Consider the following 17404-nt stretch of genomic DNA (forward strand, 5'->3'; position numbering starts at 1 on the left):
TCACCACGTTCATGAACGCGTTTTGGGGTTTTGTGCATCTTATAAACTCAACTGTTCACTATTGCCTGAATTGGAACGAGGTCAGCTCGTAAGTAATGTGCAGATAGATCTCCGAGTGCTCTTGCAGTTATCAGTGTGGTTCTTCGATGGAGGATGGCGCGGATAGTGATAATGTTAAATGAGGTCTGTGTGAAAGGAATTCTATAATTCTAAATATTTTGCTGCAGCAAGTTGATTGTCGTTATCTACACGTGTTTCCCCGTGTGTTGTTAATGTGTAGGCTCACCCAAAGAGAGGTATAATGAAAACTACTTCTGCTGTACCGATGAGTTCAAAAAAATATAGTAGAGGCAGAAGAATGGCTGGTCTAACACAATGTTTTTAATGAAAAGAAAAAAGTTTCTGTTGCAGTGCTGAAATATAATTCAATACAAAAGTTAGAAGTAAACTATATGAACCTTCAAGAATATTGCTTTTCTGTGCTTTTCTTTCTGTGCTCCGGTTTGTGTTTTCTATGAAGCATTTTATACAGCTACAGACAAAATAAGGAGTAATACGTTATTAAGCCTAGGTTTCACATCCCCAAAAACAAATTCACCCAAATTCTGGAAATGTTTGATTTCAAACTGTTAAAAATTAAGCTTTGTTAAAGAAAAAATGATCCCTTTTCAGGTTGTAGAAACATTTTCTTATCCCAGAATTTTTAACAGATTTTCACATGTATATGTAGGGTGCTGGGATAGCAACCATTATAATTACAAGAGAACTGTATTAATTTCCCAATTTCCAAGCTTTGAAATGCATGCTTGTGTAATTCAGTTCTAATATGAATGACAAAAATTGTATCACAGAGTAGGATGAAATGCAATGTCATAGAAAACAGTCTGTCTTGGGTTATGAAAGAAATGGATGAAGAAAACTGGTAATGCTGGATCTGCAGTTACCTGCAGATAACCAAATGCAGTATCAGTTCCCTGCAGCCAGTTAGGCCTAGTCGTATATTTCCGTGCGATCTTATTTTATGATCTTTGATTTGCATTCTGGTCAGTAGCTTCTGTGACAGTCTGCATTGCTTATGCATCAGGCTAAGAGAGAAGCGTTTACTTGATTACTCAGCTTTACTTATTCCCACGTGCACAGCTCAACGTTAGTTTCAAGGACGTCAGTAAATATGAGTAGCCTTGCAGATGCTACTGTGAAGCTTTCATCATCTAGACTAAAAGAGAGGGCTCCTGCAAGAAGGTCCTTTCTTTGAAGTACAGAAATTGTATTGGTAAATGCTTTATTTATTCACCTATTTTCAACAGTAAGCAGTCACTGAATGATTAATATAAGCCCATGTAGAAAATCTGTCCTTGTAATTTTCTTCACGTCAGTACTCGCAAGTACACATTTATTGTATGAATGGACTGAAACTAAAAATAAACAAACAAATCCTCTTAGCTAATCATGCAAGAAACATGTAAAGCATAGAAGTAGCTCTGCTGAAATCTGATTTGAGGTTCCTGCACTCATTGCTAATTATCTGCCTATTCTGAGTGGGCTGAGTAATCCTCTGCTGACTTAGCCAGTCGTATGGTGCACATCTCCGAGCAGTTACTGCCGTTGGGTTGCAGAGCGGAGTTGGTGAGGGCTTAGGGTGAACCATTGCTTTTGAGAATATATGGGGTGTCCAGAATTAGACTGCGCTGGAAGTTTGAAAATGTTATTTTGTGACTTGCTTGTCTTGGGACATGGATGAGAGGTGGATTTCTGGAAATAAGATGTGCTGGAGAAATGAAGGAAAGGCTGGTTTTAGCCTAGTTTCTTAAGGAAACTGAGCTTGTGTCAGCAAGCTGTCTCTTAAGATTGTACCACTGTTTATTTTTTAAATTTAACTCTGCCCATTTCAAACATATTGGTGAGTAAGCTTTTACAGGCTTCATGAAAATAAGCAGCTAGCTTATTTTTAGTATTTCCATAGAAGAAAAACTTGCAACGTGAACATTGTTCATTAAACATGACAGAATCCACATGGGAAAGACCTCCAGAATGCCCAACCACAAATAAAAGAAAAGCCATTAGAGGTCTCACCTTTAGCCACACGTACAGCAAGCACAGGAAACCGGACGTGGAGTCCCACTGTGCACAGATCAACTTGTTTTCGTCAGTGAGATGTCTGCTCTGTCAGTGTGTTTGAGGAGTTGGCCTAAGACTGGTTTACTTAGTTGTATGAGAGCGCACTGTTAATGGCACAGTGTGTTAAAAGACAAATGCACTCAATCTAAGGTAAAATCGTACCAATCGTATGGCACTTCACACTTTTTACCATCTTTAACCATCCTTGTTTTTTTCTTAACGTGTATTCCATTTTTTTCTCTAAGAATTCTGACTTATTTTTGATGCAATAAATGCACAGTGGCGTTGCAGGCAAGAAACTGCCTGTTTGCCTTGGAGGCAGATATACGCAATCTAGCTTTGCAGTGAAGCTTCAACCACGCTCAATCATACAGAGCTTGAGGGGGGCTCACCCTTTGTAGCATCTCCTTTTCCCCTGTCAAGACAGAGTTGTATTAAGTTGCCGGTTGCTAAGTCCTTGTAACTTTTTGGTGGTTAATTCTACCAGAAAAATCCCAAGTCTGTAAAGTCCTTTAGTTTATTAGTAGCTTAAACCAGAAAAAAAGAAAATATGGACTGGAGAAAATGAAGAGGAAGGAAAGGATTTACGCAGGGTTTCTACAAAGGTTCTTTAGTATTGTGTAACCTCATGTTTGGTTTTAATTTGGTTGGTTTGTGTGTGTACCACCAATCTTGTGCGTGTTTGGGCAGTGAATACTTTATAACGGACCTTAGTAAACTGGAAGGCAGCTCTGTATGTGCATCTTTACGTGATAGTTATAAACTAGAATAATTTCTGTTGCATATTTGTATCCTCTTGTTTATACTGTTAATGAAGTTTTGCACAGAGGACATCATGCTGAATGCTTTCTTACCTTCTATAGTACCAGTGCATAAGGCATCAGGGGCTGATATCAAAAGCCAAGCCTGGCCCCGTTAATACTTGACATGCATTCTCTGTTCTCCGCTGCCTTCTTTTTGAGCCATTCAGGTCATACAACCATCTAGAATCCGCTTTGGCTGTTTCCTCCCATAAATCCTGCGGCAAGAAACTATACACCTGTGGCTTGTAATACAATATGGAGGCTTATGAAAATAACACGCAAGCCTTTCTAGTGTCTATTAATAATACTTCTACATTATTAATATTGTGTAAAATCTGTGCTTTAAAATATTTCTTATTTCCTTTTCCTCAGATACTGACTTTTTCAACATAACAGTCACATAAGGCCAGCTTATATTCATGCCTGCAGTTGTAGTGGGTTTACAGTAGGGTAGCTTTTGATGTTTGCATCTTGTCCTGGGAGACATCAGATACTAGATTGTAAAGCAGTGATATTGTCTGTTTTCTGAAGTTTGCAAAACTTTCTCTGAGATTCATCTTACCTTCTTTGCATGGAATGTAAGATATTTATCTGGTTCTGTATCAGTGATTGATTCTTGTTGGGCCCTGCAAATAAAGGAGCAGGGAGAGCCAATGTATGCTTTGTATTCTGTGAAGTCTGATACATACTGTGTGGTGCAGGACTAGCATAATACCAGAATACGGAAATAGTGGGCAGTCTTCAGCCACAGGGATACTAGATTCTGTTAACATTGCTTTTGAGTTTGCACCTGAAGCCTTAAGTATCATGCAAAGAAAGGGCAATGTTGTATGCTTGTGTCTGCCTCTCTGATTGTGTGTTCCTAGCTCATAGACCTGGATAGGAGTTCTAATCTTGATCTAAAATTAAGATCAAATTTTAATGTACTAGAATATGGCTATATTAATTCTCAGGGTATTTTTGCTGTAAAACAACAGATCAATTTCTTGAAAGTGTGTTTTTTAAGATTAAATAGATGATTAAATAGATTGTGTAAGAAAGTAAGAAGCAAGATCAAGTAGGACACCAACAGAGGCAGGGAGAGTGAGAGCTGAGTCTGGTTTGTCCATTAATATTGTCTTACCAAAGCAGACAGACATAAAGCTGAGGCAGAACTGTTGCCAGTTTTCACTTAAGCTCCACTTCCTTGTTGTTTTCCCAAAGGGATCCACTATAACTATTAGATTTGAAAAATGAAAATGCACCACTTTTTTGTTCCAATCCAATGCATTTCTGCTAATTTTTCAGTCAGCCGTAAGCTTTGTAATGTTAACCAAGCCCACAAACATCATTTGTGTAATCTACTTCAAAGCAGATCACTTTTATAGAAACCTCCTGTTATTCAAAAGATTCATGAACGCCAGACTTTGACATTTATTACCGATAGCTGCTAGTTAATCTGCAAAGCAATACCATTCATTATTCCCTTCAGTCCTGAGGTCTGTCGGTTTTAGATCTTGTAACTGTGCTTTAAGGAGCACCTTGGTATAACTTATTACTGAACATGATACCACCAAAACGTTCTGCAATAAACAGGTGGCAAGTTGTCATTTCACAGCCCACAGACACGGGAGTTGCTAAAAATGATAACTTGTTATTTCAGATTTATCTTTTCCAAAGGCTGTCCAATATTGCTTTAAATTAAGCTTCTTTAATGCATATTTAATTTAGAACTCAATAAGCCTAGTCTGAGATGTTGGGCATTTACAAACTAGCTGCTAAAATCATATGAGGATTACCAAATGTGCTTAGCTATTGATCTGCTATGCACCTTTACCTTTACAGTATAGTAACTCTCAATCCATACTGACTAATTGAAATTTAATTACATAGTTCTTAGTACGCAGAACAAGTAACTGGGGGCACATATTAGAATATTGTTATACTATTTTTTTTTGCACAATATGTATTACCTGCCGTTACAAATTAATTTCTGTATAATTTTGTAATGAAAATATTCTAGTGGAGAAAAGCTTTTTTTCATTGCTTGAACTTATTTCTGTTTTGGGGATTTAACCTTAAATGCAAGACTGACTGTACAAATATATAGATACTATTTCCTCTCAGCTTGCAGGTAAAGGAATCGGCGGGGAGGGAAATCTGCAGAAGAGGACAAACCAAGACGTGGAGTCACCACGGGCTGCCTATTGCATTATTCATTTAATTATTCAATAGTACATTACCCACAGACTTTCCAAAAGTCTTGGGAAATATACCAGCCCTACTCATCATTGTTAATCATCTGCTCTTCCATATCCCCAAAGATGTTATACAATTAGTCACACTGTCTTTCTTTATATTAGAAGTATTCACATGACCATTTAACCAAGCCACATGCTATCCTAGACCTTGGGCTGTGCATTTGGTCTCGTTTTAATTCTCTGGTGGTGCAGCTGTTGATTTTAGTAGGTCTAATCATGATTTACACTGTGGTAAATGAGAGGAGAATCAGCTGTTGAAACAATCCATCTGATTGAAACAATAGCACTTTACTTTACAAACTTACCTAGCAGTAACATGTCTTGATAACACATACATATTACTTTTGTCTTTTGAGACTTTATTACTGTAATGTAATCTGTCATCTGTGCATGGGAGGCCAATGTCGATTATGTTTGGGAACTGATACCAAGACTCATAGTAGTATTTAGGCAATGAACTCCTTTGAAATCCATCCCTGAATGCAGCATATGAGAATGGAAGATGCAAATTAATTAAAGGTGCTCTCTTCTTATTCCAGTACATTTAGAGAATAGTTCAAAGTTTATCTGCCTCTTATTTCTAATCTTTCAGTTTTCACTTCTGACATTGCGTTTAAGTTTATTTGGCAGAAAGGGTGTTCGTGATTAACCTTCAATGTCACACATCATCGCTGTATGCGTGCGCACAGTACACATCCTGTTTAGTGTCCGCTCCACCATTTTAATAGATGCTTTCTTTTCAGGACGACTAAATTGGTGGTCCACAGTGTGTACAAGCTGCAAACGTCTTCTTCCCTTGGCCACAACAGGTGATGGAAACTGCCTCTTGCATGCTGCATCTTTAGGTAAGGGAGAGTCTGTATGTGAAACCTTCTGCCAAAAATATTTACCACTTTTCTCTATCCCCAGCAAAAGCTCAGAAACAAGTGGGATGCAAAGACTTTCATTAAAAGCCTGGTTCTGGAGCAGTATATTCTTCAAATTTCACTTAAGTATTGTTTGCTTTAGGCATGCTTGAGGTAAAAGTTTCATCAGGTTATAAAAGAAGCATAATTGGAACAGTATAAAAACCCATCTATCATAAACACCAGTGATTTGCATTTTCCTTACAGAGCCCAACCTAACAGCTCTGGAACAGACAAATTCTAGGTGCTTCTGCAGGATTGTCCTCATTGTGGGTGAGGAATTGCTTTCATTCTCTGGCTTTTGTTAAACAGGTCTCTTGCTGTCTTCAAGAATGCAGTATCTAGCTACTACCTCTGTTGGTTCCTTGTAGAGTTTAAGTGTATGGAAAACAGAGTTCAGGGTGAATTAAAATAATTTCCAATTGATTATTAATCATTAATATAAGATCTTTGAAGCCTTTCTTCAAATCAAATAAATAGAAACCTGTGAAGCTGAGAGTCTTTGATATGCCTTCTATATCCTAGCCTGTTATGAGGAAACATATATTTTTGTAGCAGTTGCTAAAATCTTTCACCAACGGAAATCCAAAAGGTGACTTTTTTAAAAAAACAGGGATTTTCAATATTTTGAAGAGACTCTTCTTTTTGTAAGAAGTACTAAGAAAAGAGCTTTTTCTGTTTCAAGGATCCTTTTGTCTTTGTCCACCTCATTTTTAATTAGGAGTAATTGTGTATTGTTTATAGCAAATGTTTGGAGTATTTTGACTTGCAGAGTTGTAAATAAACATATTTAATGCCAGCAGCTGACAATACAGTAATTGAAACATGGCTGTCTATGGGCATGTGTCTTGGTGAGAGCTCTGCTCTCTTTTGTTGTAGGTTACTCTTCTCAACATGAAGATGTTTTATTATCTTAAAATGAGCTTGAAAGCCTGTGGCTGGTTGTATTTTTAGACTTCCAGTCATCTTGAATGTTTGTCTCTTTATTTGGATGTCGAAGCCAAAGGAAATTTACCATCATGCTGTGTGAGAGTGGAGGCCTTTGGGTGTCGGCATCATCTGTGATTTACAAAAGTGCCTGCAGTTGTTATTAGCATTCTTGTGTCTGCAAGCTCTGTTGGCAACTACAGCTAAAACCAGACTGTGCATTGAATATTCCATTGCTTGCAGCAAAGTTGAAGTTGCCTGCAAGCAAACACTGAAACAACTCAAATCCTTAGTCATTCCTTAATCAAAGTTTGAACTTTGTTAGAATTCCCTCTTGTTGTTCGTTAGCTTATCTATATTGACTATTTCTTTTGGAAACCTTAAAAATAATGAGTGAATTATTTGCCAAGGAAAATCTTAAATAATATATAAGCTGTACTGCTTTTGCTAGTAGAGCAATATTAAGTGTATTAGTACTTACTATTTCTACTTCACTGTAGCTTCTTTAAAACTGAATGTCATCTTGTGCCACTTCAGGGATGTGGGGATTTCACGACCGGGACCTTGTTTTACGTAAAGCACTCTATACTATGATGAGAAGTGGAGCTGAAAGGGAAGCACTGAAGAGAAGATGGAGATGGCAACAGACCCAGCAGAATAAGGAGGTCTGTATGGCCTGAAGACAGTCTTGTTAATATCATTTAGGGTCAAAAGCATTCTTCTGAAGTTTGGGGTGAAAGTTTTAATTGCTATCAAATTCCCTGTACTTCTGTTTTGCATGTGGAAAGAGATACTTGTAATTTAGAATTTTTGTATCAGAATGCACATGTCTTTGCAGCTTTGTGGGCATAAATATGCACAGTTTTATGCCTACAAAGGTCTAAGATGAGTTTGGAACCTGTAGAAAATTTGGGGCTGCAAAATTAAATGTATAATTCAGCTATTACAGACATTATAAAATGAATGGATGGAATCCACAAAAGAAAGAAAAGCACATTTAGAAAAGATTCCCCAGAACGGTGAATAAGGATTCTTAGAGCTGTGACCAAATATTGAGTGGATGTGTTTTAATTAAAATAATCTGTAGACTTGGTTTGACTGTTGATTAAAAGCTGTACTTCAACATATATTATTTTCTGAAGATGTCTACGCCTAAACAGTGGCTAGAAAAGCCAATTTCAGGAGTAATCCTGCATGCAATCAAGTGAATATGCTTAAATGTTTGTGTCGTGTAATCTGCTTTTTTGTTGGCTGCAGTCAGTGAGAATACAGCTGAGCTGTGACTGACTCAGCTACTTCAGGCTACCTGAAAACATGGGCACAGAAGCACTTATATACCCTTTCTGCTCTTGAACAGAGGGATTTGTAGTAGTTCCATATATTAGGGAAGAAAGCAAACCTCCAGAAATGGGCAGTAAAGCATGCTAACCATGGTTGCAAGGAATTCACGTGGGTTGAATAACTGGATCTCCAATAGTGGAGCACTGTGATAGCAGCAGCAGCAAACCCACATCTAGAAATGTAATCCAGTATACAGTTAGTGGCTCAGATCTTTTTTTTAATGTTATATTCTTTCACCTGAATAGAAATGTTGAGCCATTAATGGTCCAAGATATTAAACCGCATCATGTATGAAGCTCAAAATAAATTAGTTGTAAATACTACTACAGAACTCTGCTTACATTTTGTACCAGCATAATCGTAAAGGTATTTCATTCTCTCCCATAGTCAGGTTTAGTGTATACAGAAGAAGAATGGGAACGGGAGTGGAATGAACTGCTTAAACTGGCATCAAGTGAGCCTCGTACACATTTCAGCAAAAATGGAGGCACTGGTGGTGGGTAAGTTTAGAGTATGACAAAATCTTGTATTCTCAGTAGGAAAACAATACAGTACAAATGAATGAAGATGTTTATAGGACCATCAAACTGCCTCTTCAACTGGTTACAATTTTTTTGCATGGTAGAATATAATTATCAAACATCCCATTATAATATTTAGCATTTTATTTGTTTCCTTGTACAGTTACCACACTAACTTGAGGTTACTTTGCATCCAAGAGAGTCTGGATTTCATAAATCCTAATTTCTTGGTTTCTGGAAGAAGCACGTTGGCAGTAGCATTTAGCTTCGAGGAGATGAAGTGCCTCGTCTCACTGAAGATATGTAGCTTCTTGTTTGAGGAAGATGTAGCAGAAAGATAGCCACTGCTCAGATACTTTTGCTGAAACATGGAATGACAGAATAACATCACATCTTCTAATAGCATTCTAGAAGAAAGTAGTTTGTGCTGGAATATCACTTTTTCTGTGCTTTAGCACAGCTTTAACGCCATCTTCTCATGTTCAGACATTTATTTCAGTCCTTTTTTGCTTTGTAGTACAAACAGAAAATCTTCAGATAGATTGTTTTTGAGGGCAAGTCACCAAGTAACTCTTCACATTTTCTACTTCTAAAATGCTGTTAACCCCAAATGTACAGGGGAAAAAAAGTAGTATTTTTTTATATTAAAGCTAAAGATTAAATATTTGGATGCAGTGTCTTTTTAAACAGAAAGTAGAATATCAAACTATACTTTGTAGTATCATGAAACCCTTCTGAAAAATCAATATGCTACTTCAACCTTTGAACAGTTATAAAAAACTTTAACTAAAAATTACGATAATTAATATTGCATAGGAACAGTTGCCCTTTCTTTGACTATTCAAGCTTTTATTAAACCCATGTAACATAAATAGTGCTCTCAAACAAGAACAAGTGCCGGGTCTTACACTTCGGCCACAACAACCCCATGCAGCTCTACAGGCTGGGGGAAGAGCGGTTAGAAAGCGGCCTGGTGGAAAGAGACCTGGGGGTGCTGATCGACAGCCGGCTAAACATGAGCCAGCAGTGTGCCCAGGTGGCCAAGAAGGCCAATGGCATCCTGGCCTCTATTAGGAATAGTGTAGCCAGCCGGTCTAGGGAAGTGATCGTCCCTCTGTACTCAGCACTGGTGAGGCCGCACCTTGAGTACTGTGTCCAGTTCTGGGCCCCGCACTTCAAGAAAGATGTTGAGGTGTTGGAGCGAGTCCAGAGGAGGGCGACCAAGCTGGTGAAGGGTCTGGAGGGTCTGACCTACGAGGAACGGCTGAGGGAGGTGGGGTTGTTTAGCCTGGAGAAGAGGAGGCTCCGAGGTGACCTTATTGCAGTCTACAACTACCTGAAGGGAGGTTGTAGTGAAGTGGGAGTTGGCCTCTTCTCCCGGGCAACTAGCGACAGGACAAGAGGACACAGCCTCAAGCTTTGCCAGGGGAGGTTCAGGTTGGACATCAGGAAGAATTTCTTTACAGAAAGGGTTATTAGACATTGGAATGGGCTGCCCAGGGAGGTGGTGGAGTCACCATCTCTGGATGTGTTTAAGAAAAGACTGGACATGGCACTTAGTGCCATGGTCTAGTTGACAGGGTGGTGCAAGGGCAACGGTTGGACTCGATGATCCCTGAGGTCTCTTCCAACCTGGTTGATTCTGTGATTCTGTGAAATGCAAGAATTATTTGAAGAGTGTAGAGGTCTGTATTAAACTGATCCACTGTCATCCTAGTAAAGTTTGTTGTTGCTGGAAAGTTCTGCATAGGGTATGTCTGTATTTCGAAGAACCACATCAGATTATTTTCTTACCTAATTTCACATTTGCTTATCTAGATTGATTCCATAAGAGTATGACTGACTGCAGCGACTTTGATTACTCCTTGCAGAGTTGCAATGTTTGCCAGTTACTACCCAGTGCTAACAGGCAAACAAGGAAGCAGTGTGTTTTCTTGAAGACCAGCTTAGTATGTGTGTTTAATCTTTGTATAATACTCAATTAGTAGCATTTTAGCCAATTAGCTTCTTACAAACAGTACCAGAAAATTTGATGGTCGCAGGGAAATACCCAGTACTGTCTACTTTACTGCCAGCATGCGATTAGTTTATATGTTTAGAAGCTATTGGAAAAAATGGATAGCAACGTATTTGTGAAAAAGTTTGGGATGAAATAGTGTCTACAACATTTAAATACCCTTGATGCACATAGAGAATCTGCTTTAAATAGCTGGTATGATAAACCATCCCTCGCTTTCAGTGCAATTGTTCCCAAAGTATAGGATTATTGACCAGCCTTAAGAATGCAGAAGCTTTAGTTTTTGTGTCTAGTGTTTATCACTAAAAATATTTAGTGTGCGTTTACTCAGTGCATGTTTTTCTCTAGCTACTCTTTCCCCTGGAGAAAATTGCATGTGGTGGTAAATAAATTGACAAATTAGGGCATACAACACAATGAGAGTAGTAAAATCTTTAGCAAATATTCTCTGGGCTTTGAAAGAATATTACATTTTCCTTTTAACACTCTGATGTCAAGGATAGGTAATTCTCCTAATGCAGGAGGACATTGTTTAGAAAATTGTCAGCCACAATGTATCTCATTTTCTTCTATTTTGAGGCTAAAAAAGAAAAGATTGGTTTTCATTTTACTCTCTAGTTTGTTTCCTACATTTGTAGATATTTTCCTGTTGATATGCTTTAGTCTTCTAATGCAGTTCGATTTGAATTTCTGTTAAATTTGCCTATTCACCACCAGTTTCTCTGGCCTTGTTCTGTCCGTTTCATTCTGTACGTTTCACATACTATGTAGTTTCAGTATCTACCAGTCAGAGATGTCCTCAAGTGCGGCATTTGCCAATCAGTCAACCATCTTTACCTTTACTTCCCAGATATTTAAACAGGGAGTACCACTATTACGTAAAGAATTAATTTAAATTGTTTCTAATGTTCTTATCGTGGTTTGCATTTATCTTTTTGCAAATCCAAATAAAGTAAGGATAAATAGACAACCTATTTTTTCCTTTAAAATAGCGGAGGAATCAGGCAAGAAACTTAGCCTATTAAATGTGTGAATATGTATTTCTCTTTACAATCATTCCAATGACAGAATGAATGTGACAGAATGAATTATTTTCTCGGTTTAATGTACCCAAGTTCAAAACAGAGCCCTTGAGAAGGAAAAGGAATATCAAAATAGTATTTTTGAGATGGGGTATATTACATTCTCTAGGTAGGTACCGTATTAAGAAAGCTTGGAAATTAGTCTTTGAATTTAGATGAGACATTCTCCTTTGGTGTCACAATTAGCTAAAGCATCAGAAGTTGTATCTGCTTCAAAAGAATTCAGTGACAAGCCTGAGTCTGGAATTATGCTGCCTCATTCACCTGCAAGTTCCCTTTTGTTATTTTTCAGAGTGAACTACATGCAAAGGAGATCAGCAATTGTCACTAAATCTCCAAAGACTTCTTCTTTGACAGCACTCTCTTTCTGAGCCTTGGAAGTTGGGGAAAAAAGAAAAAAAGGAAACACAGAAAAACCTGGTTCTTAAGTTCTTGTTTCCAACATGTAAAATCCTTCAAGCCCAAAAGCAGAGCAAACTAATTAACTATGAAGCAGATTCTTGTTTTGAAACAGATTTGCACATCTTTCTGTAAATGTAAAAAATAAATTTCAGATTAACATAATTGTTTCATTTATCTCCATTTACAAGCAAAACCAGGGATACTGAATTGAGGGCAACTGCTTTGAAGAAAGAAAAATGTTTTGTACCCTCTGTTTTTGTTAAGAACCTACCTATCGCAATCCTGCTAAAGAGAAAATTCCAACCCATTCCTTCATTTTGCAGACTATCGTCAAGTCAGAGATTTCAGAGCCTGTTCTAGTGCTAGATTGAATATCACTGTTGTTACTTGCTTCTTGAAAACCTAGTAGAGCCGAAAGCTAGATGTCGTGGTGTGAGCTAATACAGATTTCGAAAGTGGATGATATGCTTATTTAGTATTGTCACCTTCTAGCTAGCTGTCTCATATGCTGTTGGCATTATCTTATTAATAAAGTCAAGCGATTTTAAATGGAGAAGGGAGGGAATATCGCTGTAATCTTCCCATGTGTCATTAGAGTTTTAAGGCTGAAAACCAGAACATTTAAACAGGAAGTACCTCTCAAATGCATGCAAACGCTGAGGTTTCGGGCTTGGGTAAGGTATTTCAGAGTATTTCAACATTCAATTCTTCATACAAAACTACTGCTTCCATCAAAGACCCTCATCTTGTAGAGAACTTGGTTTAGATCATTTAACAAAGACATTGTGTTAAAACTATTTTTATTTCATCTGGTTGTCTGTTATGGGAGTGCTATTCCGTTGTAACTGTTCAGTAGATGCAGCAATTATAGGGTGCAGGTAGAAATAAGTTCATTATAAGAGTATATTTTTTTTCCTTATTAGCTGAAGTTTCTTACGGCCGATAAGATATTCTTTTCGTCTGGCCTATTTTCAGTTGATGTAAATTGTACTTAAGCCAAATGCAGCCTGGAAATAATCAAATTGCTGTGGGGATTCAAATACGCTAGTTCAGACAGCCCTTCAGATCTGAAAACAGTGAATATCCTGCACATTCTAGAAAAGAGAGAAAATTCAAGGCAAAGAAGGGATCAGAATTATGTCATATGAGAATTAAGTACTAGTACCCATGTAGTGATTGGTTTTTTCCTTACTTTACAAGCTTTTGTTGAATTCGAGGTATTTCCTATTTGACAGATGGTTGCATCTCACGTGCCACAGAAGATGTTTTACACAAAAGCATGCATTCCCACACAATTAAATACAAAATAACATTCAGACCAAAATAATCTAAGGAAAGTTGATTTAGGTTTTCTCTTTTATTATATGCCTTGAAAACTGCTCCCTATATCTTTTTTTTTTTCCTGAGAAGAGAGTATTGATATTTTTAAAGACTAAGAAATAAGAATTGGAACTCAAAACATTCACATTCTGTATCTCCTTTAGTCAATGCAGTATACCATTTTTTTTTTTTCCCCTGAAGAAGGGAAATGCCCCACTACTGTGCAAGTTTTTGTGCTTGAGTTGAAGCTTGTTGCTGAAATACTGTCAGGAAATCAACAGGTAGTTGATACATTGCCAAGGTAAACTCACCTGTATTTTGTTTAGAGGAACTAGCCTTGCCTTTCGTTGTAGAGTCTATGTGCCAAGGGTGTCAAATGAAATTATGATTTTTGTGACAAACACAGATTTACACCAGGAGCTTGGCTAAGTATTACCTTTTTTATTCCCATTAAGCTACCAAACGATATCAGATGGATGAATGTTGCTGACTACTAAACTAGTGTGGAGTCTGCAAATGAAAACATTTCCTCTGTTGCTATTATTTTATTTCCAAAAATATATTTTTCTTTCCAATTTCTTATGTTACTTATTTCAATAATTGGAATATGTGTTTCAGAAGAGTGGTAATATGAGTGACAAGAAAGAAGAAATCGCTGCTGCAGTGTGTTGGTACACTAAAGTTTCAGTGGTTGATTCAAAAAGTTTCAATGATTGGTTCAAAAAGTTTCAATGCTGTGTCTTCCAGAGTCGATAATTCAGAAGATCCAGTGTATGAGAGCTTAGAAGAGTTTCATGTTTTTGTCTTAGCCCATATTTTGAGAAGACCTATTGTTGTAGTAGCAGACACAATGTTACGAGACTCTGGGGGAGAAGGTAAGAGTTTTTAATTACAAATTTATGTACCTATGTAAATTGAATCAGTCATAATCTATCACAAAAAAAAGACCCAGCTGTGACACATCGGAGTGTTTGTGGGATAGCTGCTGCTTTTGTATGAAAGGGAAAAAAAGAAGGCAAAATGATACTCAATCTATTTCTATTACATAAAAGTAAAAAGTACAGGATAATTATGTAAGTCTCACTGAAAATGTGTTTATCCTAGATGTTTACTATTAACTTAATAACCACCAAATTACAGAACACAATACATTTCTTTCTGGTCTAGGTTAACAAGGTTTTAATTTTGCTGTGTTATTTTGGTGCCCCTTAAAACTCTGCGTAAATCAATCTAATCTGACTTTGAAAAACTGACTTTTGAATGTGTCTGTCTTGGCTTTTTGTTTTTACTAACTCCTTTGCAGCCTCTCATTCAAAAGTTCCACAATGTTTTATTCAGTTTGCACTTGTGAGCACACAAATGTTAGGCCCATATGTGGAGCCAGCTGGACAGCTGTGTGAGCGGGGCTTGAGTGATTAAATTAACCTCTCTCACTTTTTACCATGAACTAATAGAATGCTAATTAATGATAGTATGTTGCATAACTGAAGGGGAATGTTTGGTTGGTTAAAGGGGGGGGGATGTTAAACACTTGATGGAGTTTACAGAAATTTAATTCCATAGGAAAAAGCTGGGTAATTTCTGTTTCCATTCAAATTGTGAACTACAAGTAATGGTTATATGACTGCTATCTGCTCTGACAGACTCGATCACTATTGCTTTATTTCATCATAGCTTTTCCTATCCCAAATTGCCCTCCCCTCCACATTTTCTTTCCCTTGACCCAATCTGATTCTGTCACAATAATTCTAGTGTTTTTCTCACTGCTGGCCTCATGGACCAGCATTATCAAGTTACCCCAGTTTAACTGTTGCATGTACAAAGTAAAGGTTTTCAAAAAGACTAATAACATGGTCAAATTCGGATCAACTCACCAAAATGTAGATTTATGCCTCAAAACCAATACTGTTCTCTGTCTCAAAGTCTGGAAACAGCAAACCTCTTCAAAGAAAAAGTCGCTAGTAAAACCAGTGCATTGTTTGGGTTTACTTTTTCCTTATGGTCACTTTGGAAATATTTCAGCAATAAGGATTCATATTTTCACAGCAAAAGAAAAAATAATTGGTCAGAAGCAAACATGTTGAGAGAATTTTCCCACCCAAACTTGCTGTTTCCCATAATTATATATAAACAAGTGTAGAATCTTTCAAAGGAAAGAGCTTTGCCCTTACAGATGCAGCATCCCATTCAAATTCTACTTGTAGAATTTTATTAATCTTTCCTTATCATTATTATACATACACATATATACACATTCATACATATATGATGTGTGTGATGACATGTGTGTTTGGACTATAAACATGTTTGTAATGTTTCTTATTGAAATCTGTTAATGCAAGGTACAAGCAGAGTGTGTTACCAAGCGAACTGATAGTATTTACTGCTGATTATTAGAAAATATCCTTCTATCTGCAAGTATTACAGGAAGGTACAAATCTGCATACATGTGTGAGAGTCATCAAGATTTTGTTATAAGACCTGTTTGTTAGTATCTTTACTAGTAAACAATTAGAGCAAAGAAAATATATGTAAGAGCAGAATGTTTTCATTATTGTTCTTAGAATATTTCATGATGGTTTTACAATGAAATTTTACCTATTGTTATGACTCTTTTCTGCATTGATTACTCCACTTTAGGCTGCTTTCCTGGAGCTCTGAAAATGTAGCACAATTGTTACATACAATAGAATGAACATTGTTGTCTGTTCTTTGATATAGTTAAAAAAAAAAATCTCATTTTTCTTTGCAGCATTTGCACCTATACCATTTGGAGGAATTTATTTGCCACTTGAAGTTCTGCCTAACAGATGCCATTGCTCACCTCTTGTGCTAGCCTATGATCAGGCTCATTTCTCCGCTCTTGTTTCCATGGAACAAAAAGATCAACAGAGAGAACAAGGTATGCAATAAACACAGCAGCCCAAGGGTATATATTGAATACAACGCACAAAGTGCTTGCTTCTACCTGTACATGTATTTATCTATCAGAAAGGAAACAATATCCACTAAGTTTTATTGCTGCGTTCTTAGGCTGCTAAGTGGTCTAATCACAAGACTGGGAGCCAAGAGCTCTTCAGTCCTAACCCTTGTGCTGTCACTGTCTGTCTTTGGCACTTAAACCTTTTCTGTCAGTTCCATATGTGTAAATGGGTATAATCATAGTTACCTACCGTGCTTATGGGTTCTTGAAGGCCTTTGTTCATTTGGGCTAGTAAAGTGTTCAGAAGATTGTGTGAGTCAGATTACTATTGAAACCTCATGTAATAGGAAAAAATGTCTCTTCTAATGTGCTAAACGCATGTTTCTCATTTAAAAACATTTAGTTGAAATGTTTTTCTCTTCTCATTGTGTTGTCTTCTGTTTTACTTCGGAACAGTGACAACAAAGTCTGACCAGATGTTTCTGTGTCAAGTTTGAGCTTCCTGGATATGGGATTGGGAGTGACAAGAGCTTCAGGACTGGATTTGTTCCTGCATCAGTAGCCTAGGAGCTAGCTATAACTGGCCTTATTTGGAAGACCTGTTTGCTTAATAATAGGAAGCTGTGAGATGAACTCCTGTCTGTCTTTGCTCTTTTTGTGGGGAAAGGAAAAGTGTTTTGCCAAAAACATGGTGAGGCTTTAGAAAAATTCAGTGGAGTTTTGCTGTTAGGTAGGAGTCCTCCTTGTTTTTTGCCTGATGACACTGCAGAGGTGTTTTAAATCCCTTATGAATGCATATCCCTGT

General features: G+C 37.3%; 1 protein-coding gene across 8 annotated transcripts in view; it reads left to right on the forward strand.

Annotated features, from left to right (window-relative positions):
- OTUD7A (OTU deubiquitinase 7A) overlaps positions 1–17404 on the forward strand; it is a 124389-nt gene that overhangs the window by 98434 nt on the left and 8551 nt on the right. For all 8 annotated transcript variants that reach the window (XM_068410107.1, XM_068410104.1, XM_068410110.1 and 5 more), the window contains 5 exons: positions 5905–6006; positions 7531–7658; positions 8722–8834; positions 14424–14551; positions 16429–16578. In XM_068410107.1, the coding sequence (XP_068266208.1) occupies positions 5905–6006; positions 7531–7658; positions 8722–8834; positions 14424–14551; positions 16429–16578 (621 nt within the window). The remainder of the gene's footprint in view (positions 1–5904; positions 6007–7530; positions 7659–8721; positions 8835–14423; positions 14552–16428; positions 16579–17404) is intronic.

This window comes from Nyctibius grandis, chromosome 11 (assembly GCF_013368605.1).
Source record: "Nyctibius grandis isolate bNycGra1 chromosome 11, bNycGra1.pri, whole genome shotgun sequence".
In the NCBI taxonomy this organism is placed as follows: domain Eukaryota; kingdom Metazoa; phylum Chordata; class Aves; order Nyctibiiformes; family Nyctibiidae; genus Nyctibius; species Nyctibius grandis.